Source organism: Microplitis mediator, chromosome 7 (genome assembly GCF_029852145.1).
Source record: "Microplitis mediator isolate UGA2020A chromosome 7, iyMicMedi2.1, whole genome shotgun sequence".
Lineage (NCBI taxonomy): Eukaryota > Metazoa > Arthropoda > Insecta > Hymenoptera > Braconidae > Microplitis > Microplitis mediator.
In genome coordinates, this window is record NC_079975.1 from 19,164,984 (window position 1) to 19,174,684 (window position 9,701).

At 28.3% G+C, this 9,701-nt stretch overlaps 2 protein-coding genes across 3 annotated transcripts in view; both read left to right on the top strand.

Moving 5' to 3' along the window:
* LOC130672215 (uncharacterized) overlaps nucleotides 1-9,701 on the top strand; it is a 57,520-nt gene that overhangs the window by 14,981 nt on the left and 32,838 nt on the right. The gene's annotated exons all lie outside the window — the stretch shown is intronic.
* LOC130672213 (uncharacterized) lies at nucleotides 456-8,955 on the top strand. 2 transcript variants are annotated; one of them, XM_057476629.1, is made up of 3 exons: nucleotides 456-635; nucleotides 715-788; nucleotides 7,093-8,955. In XM_057476629.1, the coding sequence occupies exons 2-3, from the start codon at nucleotides 761-763 to the stop codon at nucleotides 8,889-8,891; spliced, it is 1,827 nt and encodes a 608-aa protein (XP_057332612.1). In that variant the 5' UTR covers nucleotides 456-635; nucleotides 715-760; the 3' UTR covers nucleotides 8,892-8,955. The 2 variants fall into 2 exon arrangements, with proteins under 2 accessions (XP_057332612.1, XP_057332613.1); XM_057476630.1 differs by lacking the exons at nucleotides 456-635; nucleotides 715-788 and adding an exon at nucleotides 6,378-6,481.

The window sequence follows — 9,701 nt, forward strand, 5'->3', positions numbered from 1 at the left end:
ACATTTTCTCAGAAATTGTTGAAATTAATGAGCCACTTCAAATGCCACCTCAAAAAGTCAAATCGGTGTACGCGTTCAGAAGTTACAGGATATTTACATCCATGCGCATATACACACGGAAGTCATCTTGAAATCAATCATAATAACTTCCTAGAACCTCAAAATGTCAAGATCTGATAAAAATTCCATTTTTTTAAATCGGACCGAACTTAATTTCCCTTTTTTTTAAGCTGTTAAATTGTCATAGCGAAAAGTTTAAAAAATCAAAAATAAGAAAGAAATATTGGAAATACTAAATATAAAAATATTATTGTTTGGACATGGTGTAATACGTCAAAAAATACTGTTATAAAAAATATTGAGTTATATTTGTTAATAACTTATATATGTGAATATTTTTATAAATATGGGTACAGTGGTACATCGCGGTTACTCCAGTGTAGCGCCCATGTATGTTTTCTAAGACATGTGGTGACGTCAAGTACCTTTGATATATAGACACACACGCTCTCAACTCTAATGGAAGAAAGAGCAATTTGACCGCCAAAGCTTTACAGTCAGCCATCGCATTATTAACTCTTCTCTCTCTATCTTTCTCACCCGAAAAAATTCTAATCTGCATCAAAACAAAGCAGGTTTGTAATAAAATATTGATTGATTAACAAATTAATCTTTCAATAATATTTCTCTACATATTATTTAACAATTTTACAGAGAATCTCGTAACAACCAAATACTATTGAGAGGTTAGGAAAAGAAAATGAATTCGTTCAAAGGAAATCCAAGAGGTAAATATTATTAATTGATACTAACAAGGTTTGCAAAATAATCGAGCGAAAAAATTTTATTTTATTGAATTTCTTATTCTGTGGAAAAAAAATTTTTGACATTGTATAAAAACGTAGATGATAAAAAAACGTGACGTAGAAAATGAATCGAAAAATAATTTTAAAAATTATTGTGATTGTAAAAAATGTTAAAAAAATTATGTTAAATTATAAGTAGTTACGTTTTAAGATCCTTCAGCGGAAAATTTGATAAGTTTAAGATTATTATTTGATGGCGTAAGAATTAATTGAAAAATAATTTGAATACTTTATGTCATTGTTAAAAATATTTAAAAAATTATTTAAAATTGTGAGTAGCTACGTATTAAAATTCTTCAGCGGAAAATTTGATGATCCTGAAGTTAGCAGACAGTTAGAAATTTTCGAACTTTTGTTTTGACGACTTAATTTTAGTAAAATCAAAATAAAAATATGCACTTGTAGAAAATTTAAAAAACTAAAGGTGCAATTTTTTCGAATATTTTTTTTTTAAATAATTTATTGTTTAAAATAAAATCTACAAATTATTAGACGTTGGGTAACTTCAGTATCATTAAATTTCATTTGTTTAAAATAATTATTTGCTGACGTAAGAATTAATTGAAAAATAATTTGAATACTTTATGTCATTGTTAAAAATATTTAAAAAATTATTTAAAATTGTGAGTAGCTACGTATTAAAATTCTTCAGCGGAGAATTTAATGTTCCTGAAGTTAGCAGACAGTTAGAAATTTTCGAACTTTTGTTTTGACGACTTAAATTTAAAAAAATATGCACGTGTAGAAAATTTATAAAACTAAAAGTGCAAATTCTTCAAATATTTTTTTTTTAAATAATTTATTGTTTAAAAAAAAATCTACAAATTATTAGACGTTGGGTGACTTCAGTATCATTAAATTCCATTTGTTTAAAATAATTATTTGCTGACGTAAGAATTTATTGAAAAATAATTTGAATACTTTTTGTGATTGTTAAAAATATTTAAAAAATTATTTAAAATTGTAAGTAGGGACGATTTAAAATTCTTCAGCGGAGAATTTAATGTTCCTGAAGTTAGCAGACAGTTAAAAATTTTCGAACTTTTGTTTTGACGACTTAATTTTAATAAAATCAAAATAAAAATATGCACTTGTAAAAAATTTAAAAACTAAAGGTGCAATTTTTTCGAATATTTTTTTTTTAAATAATTTATTGTTTAAAAAAAAATCTACAAATTATTAGACGTTGGGTAACTTCAGTATCATTAAATTTCATTTGTTTAAAATAATTATTTGCTGACGTAAGAATTAATTGAAAAATAATTTGAATACTTTATGTCATTGTTAAAAATATTTAAAAAATTATTTAAAATTGTGAGTAGCTACGTATTAAAATTCTTCAGCGGAGAATTTAATGTTCCTGAAGTTAGCAGACAGTTAGAAATTTTCGAACTTTTGTTTTGACGACTTAATTTAAAAAAAATATGCACGTGTAGAAAATTTATAAAACTAAAAGTGCAAATTCTTCAAATATTTTTTTTTTAAATAATTTATTGTTAAAAAAAAAATCTACAAATTATTAGACGTTGGGTGACTTCAGTATCATTAAATTCCATTTGTTTAAAATAATTATTTGCTGACGTTAGAATTAATTGAAAAATAATTTGAATACTTTTTGTGATTGTCAAAAATATTTAAAAAATTATTTAAAATTGTAAGTAGGGACGATTTAAAATTCTTCAGCGGAGAATTTAATGTTCCTGAAGTTAGCAGACAGTTAAAAATTTTCGAACTTTTGTTTTGACGACTTAATTTTAATAAAATCAAAATAAAAATATGCACTTGTAAAAAATTTAAAAACTAAAGGTGCAATTTTTTCGAATATTTTTTTTTTAAATAATTTATTGTTTAAAAAAAAATCTACAAATTATTAGACGTTGGGTAACTTCAGTATCATTAAATTTCATTTGTTTAAAATAATTATTTGCTGACGTAAGAATTAATTGAAAAATAATTTGAATACTTTATGTCATTGTTAAAAATATTTAAAAAATTATTTAAAATTGTGAGTAGCTACGTATTAAAATTCTTCAGCGGAGAATTTAATGTTCCTGAAGTTAGCAGACAGTTAGAAATTTTCGAACTTTTGTTTTGACGACTTAATTTTAAAAAAATATGCACGTGTAGAAAATTTATAAAACTAAAAGTGCAAATTCTTCAAATATTTTTTTTTTAAATAATTTATTGTTTAAAAAAAAATCTACAAATTATTAGACGTTGGGTGACTTCAGTATCATTAAATTCCATTTGTTTAAAATAATTATTTGCTGACGTTAGAATTAATTGAAAAATAATTTGAATACTTTTTGTGATTGTCAAAAATATTTAAAAAATTATTTAAAATTGTAAGTAGGGACGATTTAAAATTCTTCAGCGGAGAATTTAATGTTCCTGAAGTTAGCAGACAGTTAGAAATTTTCGAACTTTTGTGTTGACGACTTAATTTTAAAAAAATATGCACGTGTAGAAAATTTAAAAAACTAAAAGTGCAAATTCTTCAAATATTTTTTTTTTAAATAATTTATTGTTTAAAAAAAAATCTACAAATTATTAGACGTTGGGTGACTTCAGTATCATTAAATTCCATTTGTTTAAAATAATTATTTGCTGACGTAAGAATTAATTGAAAAATAATTTGAATACTTTTTGTGATTGTTAAAAACATTTAAAAAATTATTTAAAATTGTAAGTAGGGACGATTTAAAATTCTTCAGCGGAGAATTTAATGTTCCTGAAGTTAGCAGACAGTTAAAAATTCTCGAACTTTTGTTTTGACGACTTAATTTTAATAAAATCAAAATAAAAATATGCACTTGTAAAAAATTTAAAAACTAAAGGTGCAATTTTTTCGAATATTTTTTTTTTAAATAATTTATTGTTTAAAAAAAAATCTACAAATTATTAGACGTTGGGTAACTTCAGTATCATTAAATTTCATTTGTTTAAAATAATTATTTGCTGACGTTAGAATTAATTGAAAAATAATTTGAATACTTTTTGTGATTGTCAAAAATATTTAAAAAATTATTTAAAATTGTAAGTAGGGACGATTTAAAATTCTTCAGCGGAGAATTTAATGTTCCTGAAGTTAGCAGACAGTTAGAAATTTTCGAACTTTTGTTTTAACGACTTAATTTTAAAAAAATATGCACGTGTAGAAAATTTAAAAAACTAAAAGTGCAAATTCTTCAAATATTTTTTTTTAAAATAATTTATTGTTTAAAAAAAAATCTACAAATTATTAGACGTTGGGTAACTTCAGTATCATTAAATTTCATTTGTTTAAAATAATTATTTGCTGACGTTAGAATTAATTGAAAAATAATTTGAATACTTTTTGTGATTGTCAAAAATATTTAAAAAATTATTTAAAATTGTATGTAGGGACGATTTAAAATTCTTCAGCGGAGAATTTAATGTTCCTGAAGTTAGCAGACAGTTAGAAATTTTCAAACTTTTGTTTTGACGACTTAATTTTAATAAAATCAAAATAAAAATATGCACTTGTAAAAAATTTAAAAAACTAAAGGTGCAATTTTTTCGAATATTTTTTTTTTAAATAATTTATTGTTTAAAAAAAAATCTACAAATTATTAGACGTTGGGTAACTTCAGTATCATTAAATTTCATTTGTTTAAAATAATTATTTGCTGACGTTAGAATTAATTGAAAAATAATTTGAATACTTTATGTCATTGTTAAAAATATTTAAAAAATTATTTAAAATTGTGAGTAGCTACGTATTAAAATTCTTCAGCGGAAAATTTGATGATCCTGAAGTTAGCAGACAGTTAGAAATTTTCGAATTTTTGTTTTAACGATTTAATTTTAAAGAAATAAAAATAAAAATATGCACGTGTAGAAAATTTAAAATACTAAAGGTGCAATTTTCACAAATAATTTATTGTTTTAAATAAAATCCACAAATTATTAGATGTCGGCTAACTTCAGTATCATTAAATTTGATTTGTTTAAAATAATTATTTGGTGACGTAAGATTTAATTGAAAAATAATTTAAATGCTTTCTGTCCTTGTTAAGAATATTAAAAAAATTATTCAAAATTATAAGCCGCCACGTTTTAAAATCATTAGCGGAGAATTTGATGTTCCCGAAGTTAGCAGACAGTTAGAAATTTTCGAATTTTTGTTTTAACGACTTAATTATAATAAATTATGCACGTGTAGAAAATTTAAAAAACTAAAAGTGCAAATTTTTCAAATATTTTTTTAAAATAATTTATTGTTTAAAAAAAAATCTACAAACTATTTGACGTCGGCTAACTTCAGTATCATAAAATTTGGTTCGTTTAAAATAATTTTTTGGTGACGTAAAAATTAATCAAAAAATATTTTAAATACTTTCTGTCATTGTTAAAAATATTCAAAAAATTATTTAAAATTATAAGTTGCTACATTAAAAATTACTAAAGCAACAAAATTAATTTGCTTAAAATAATTATATAGTGACGAAAAAATTAATCAAATACTAACTTTAATAATTTATGTTAAAAAAATATTTTAAATTATGAGTAGCTATATTTCAAAATACTAAAGCAAATAAATTAATTGATTGAAAATAATTATTTGGTGACGTAGAAAATTGATCGAAAAATAATTTTGAAAGTAATTGTCATCCATAAAAATATTTAAACAATTATTTTAATTCTAAAGCAGTTGTCTTTAAAAATTTCTCTAGCAAAAAGTTGATTTTTTTTCAATTAATTATTCGATGGTGAAATTAATTTATTGAAATAAAATTCTTTAAATTCACTTAGTATTGGACGTACTGTGTTCGAAATTATTTTAAATTCAAAATAGCTTTGTTAATAAAATACTGTGGCAGAGATTAGTTAATTTATTTACTAATTTTTGAATGGTAATGAAAGTAATTGATCGAAATGTCCTAAAAGAAACTAATAACGTCATACGTACTGGATTGATAATTTCATGAGTTAGATAGGAAGATGATTAAAAAATGTTGATTTGAATGACGTTTATTAATTTAAATTTGTAATTCAATGGGAAATAAAAGTAATTAAAAAATCGAAAAAAAAGAGGACCGTCAACACTGCGTGGAAATAATTAGCAATAAAGGAAATGTAGCAAAATAGGAATCTATTTAAATTTCAATCGAACGATGAAGACTACTGATTATAAAAATATATACATTTATATATATATATATATAAGTATTTTATATAAATCAGTACATTGGTATATCACGATTACTTGAGTTCAGCAACCATGAATTTTTTTTCTCTATATGTAATTACGTCAGAGTATCTCTGATATATATATAAATATATATATATATATATATATAGACATACTCGCTCTCAACTCTAACGGAAGAAAGAGAAATTTAACCGCCAATGCTTTACAGTCAGCCATTGTGTTGTCAGCTCTTCTCTCCGAGGAAAAATTTTGATTTGCATTAAAACAAAGCAGGATAATTAGATAAAATTTGATATTAAAAAAAAAACAACCTATAAAAATTTAACCATTTAATTTTTTTTCCACAACTTTATCAATATTTTTGTAGAGTGCGTCGTAATAACCGATAAAAATTTAGAGGTTAGAAAAAAAATGAATTTATTTAAACTGAAGCAAAGAGGTAAATATCATTAATCGTAAGCATTTCTATTACATACGTATATTTTAAGAATGTACTAGTTATTTCAAGTAGAAATTATTGACTTATTAAATGATAACGTAAATTGAAAAAAAAAATTTTTGTAATTTTCAAATATTGTTAATATTGTAAAGCTTTCATTGGTTGAAGTTAGACGTGCGTTGAAATCAATGATGCGAATGATGTTAATTCATCCAAATAGTTAACTAATAGTGATGAAAATTAATTTTTAAAAAATTAAAAAAAGATATAAACATTGGAATTTCAAAATTACTAGTTCAAAAAAAATTAATAGCTATTTATTAAAACTATTAAATTAATAGTGACGAAAATTGATCAATAATGATCTTAAAATATTGTAAATACTACGAGGAAAATTATTGGCAATAGTTGACTGGGATGTCTTGAGATACTAAGTTGACTCGCGAATACTACGAATACTAAGTTGAAAGCAGTTCATTTATTGAAATTAATATTTTAACGGTTAAGTGATTCAATAGATAACAAATTTTTTAAATTCTTCGGTTTATAAATATTGCATGAATTACAGTAAAATTCTCATCAATCGAAATTCTAATTATAATATTTTTCAGGCGGGGGAAGACGACCTCACGGTGACAGGTCATCGACAGCAGGTAATCGTCAGCTCCGAAGCAGCCAAAGTAGTTTACCGCCACTTGCTGAACCTCGACCTTCAAATGGTCCTCAGGTACCGAGACGTCGAGGTAGAGGTAGTCGACAGCCGTCGCGAGTACCTCAAGGTGGAGGTGCTTTAAATCCGCTGCCAATACCTCAAGGTGGTGGTGCTCTGAATCTTCCGCTAGCATCTCAAAGGGGACATGCTGTGAATCAGCCGCCAGTACCTCAAGGTGGAGGTGCCCTGAATCTGCCAGCAGTACCTCAAGGTGGAGGTGCCCTGAATCTGCCAGCAGTACCTCAAGGTGGAGGTGCCCTGAATCTGCCAGCAGTACCTCAAGGTGGAGGTGCCCTGAATCTGCCACCAGTACCTCAAGGTGGAGGTGCCCTGAATCTGCCAGCAGTACCTCAAGGTGGAGGTGCCCTGAATCTGCCAGCAGTACCTCAAGGTGGAGGTGCCCTGAATCTGCCAGCAGTACCTCAAGGTGGAGGTGCCCTGAATCTGCCACCAGTACCTCAAGGTGGAGGTGCCCTGAATCTGCCACCAGTACCTCAAGGTGGACATGCTCTGAATCCGCCGCCAGTACCTCAGGGTGGAGATGCTCTGAATCCGCTGCCAGTACCTCAAGGTGGACATGCTCTGAATCCGCCGCCAGTACCTCAAGGTGGAGGTGCTTTGAATCAGCCGCCAGTACCTCAAGGTGGACATGCTTTGAATCTGCCGCCAGTACCTCAAGGTGGAGGTGCCCTGAATCTGCCACCAGTACCTCAAGGTGGACATGCTCTGAATCCGCCGCCAGTACCTCATGGTGGAGGTGCTCTGAATCTTCCGCCAGCACCTCAAGGTGGACATGCTTTGAATCAGCCGCCAGTACCTCAGGGTGGAGATGCTCTGAATCCGCCGCCAATGCCTCCAGGTGAAGGGGCTCTGAATCCACCGCCAGTACCTCAAGGTGGAGTCGCTTTAAATCCGCGTCCAATACCTCAAGGTGGAGAAGCTCTGAATCCGCCACCAGTACCACCAGAACTTCAAGATGAAGGAGATCAACAGCCACCGTTAGTACCTCAAGGTGGAGCTGTCATACAGCCACAGCAAAATCAGCCATTCCCTAAAGGCGCAATTGATCAACAGCTGCAGCCAGTTCTGCCGATAGCTCATCATTCGGTTTATAATCACCAGCTACTATCGATTCCCGGTCGTGTTCCGAAAGCTTCAAAGAAAATGGTAAAATCGGTACGACGAATGCGTAAAAATAATTCCCGCCAACATAATCTTTTGGATAGATTTGAGAAGTTTCTCGATTCCCAAAACGTCCCTGACAGATTTTCATCGAAGAAAACATCCGAAAGTAGTGCAGTGTTACCTGTGGCTACTACTTCGCAGCTACAGACCGTAACTCCTCCATTGCTACCTGTGACACAACAGCCTCAATCAACGGCATCTACTGTTCCTCAAAACGCCTGTTATTGGCCGCCGGCTACCCAACAATATTTTTGTTACCCACCACCACAATATGCAGCTTCTATGCAGCCGTATCAATACCCTTATTCTCACTATTCTTGTGGACAGTATCCACCTTCATATAATTTCCCACCATATAATTTCCCACCTCCATCTATTTATCCAACCGCACCAAATTATCCAACTCCATCTAATTATCCATCCACACCAAATTATCCAACTCCATCTAATTATCCATCCACACCAAATTACCCACCTCCATCTAATTACATGTCATATTATCCTCCACGTTAATATTCGTAAATATATTCACTGATATCACTGCATGTAATGGGATGCGTCAGAGAAATAAAATACATTGAGTTCAATCTAATTATTTATTCGTTCTTTAATTATTTTTATAGTTTTTAAAACCAGGTTACTTAAAAGTATCTCAATGAATGATAAAGCTAAAAATAACAGGGCTTTTGTTTTATATAAATACATTGAAAATATTATTTTATAACTTGCTTTTACGTTAAATCAAAGTAGACAAATTCGTAAATCTATAAAGTAAAATTTTTTACGATTATTATTTGTAGTCTAAAAGAAAACTCAAATTTAAATTTGTAAACTCGGGAAATGTAATTAACAAAATCAAAATACCAAGCCAAGTAAGTAAATACTGTTGCCACTCTTCGCTGGAAAATTGTAATGAATAATTTTTCTGATTTAAAATGAAAGCAGAGTTCGTTATAGACTTCTTGGTGTGTATGCACAAAAACTGTTTTTTTTTTTTTTTTTGGTGTGACAAAGAATTTAGTTTTTGTAATACCAGCCACCACCTCTACCTATCGCCCAGACTCATTTTTTTGCTATTAAGGGCATTCTCAGAAAGTGCTCCTCACATTTCAGAAATATGTGATGACTTTAAACTGTCATCACTGTATTAAAATTTAATTAATTAATTGAGAAAAATTGAATATTTAATTGAAAAAAGAACAATTTCGCAGAGATGTCGAATTTTACAAAAAATTACTTACAGTCGATATAACTTGAGAGTTAAACAAAATTAGTTAAATGAATTTCAGTAAAATCTTCTTGTCAATTATTTAATTTGAATTT

Bases quoted from the DNA above. Each gene is read 5' to 3' on its own strand.
- LOC130672213 (XM_057476629.1), top strand. From the start codon at position 761: ATGAATTCGTTCAAAGGAAATCCAAGAG. The intron at 789-7,092 runs GTAAATATTATT...AATATTTTTCAG, and splicing joins GTTCAAAGGAAATCCAAGAG to GCGGGGGAAGACGACCTCAC.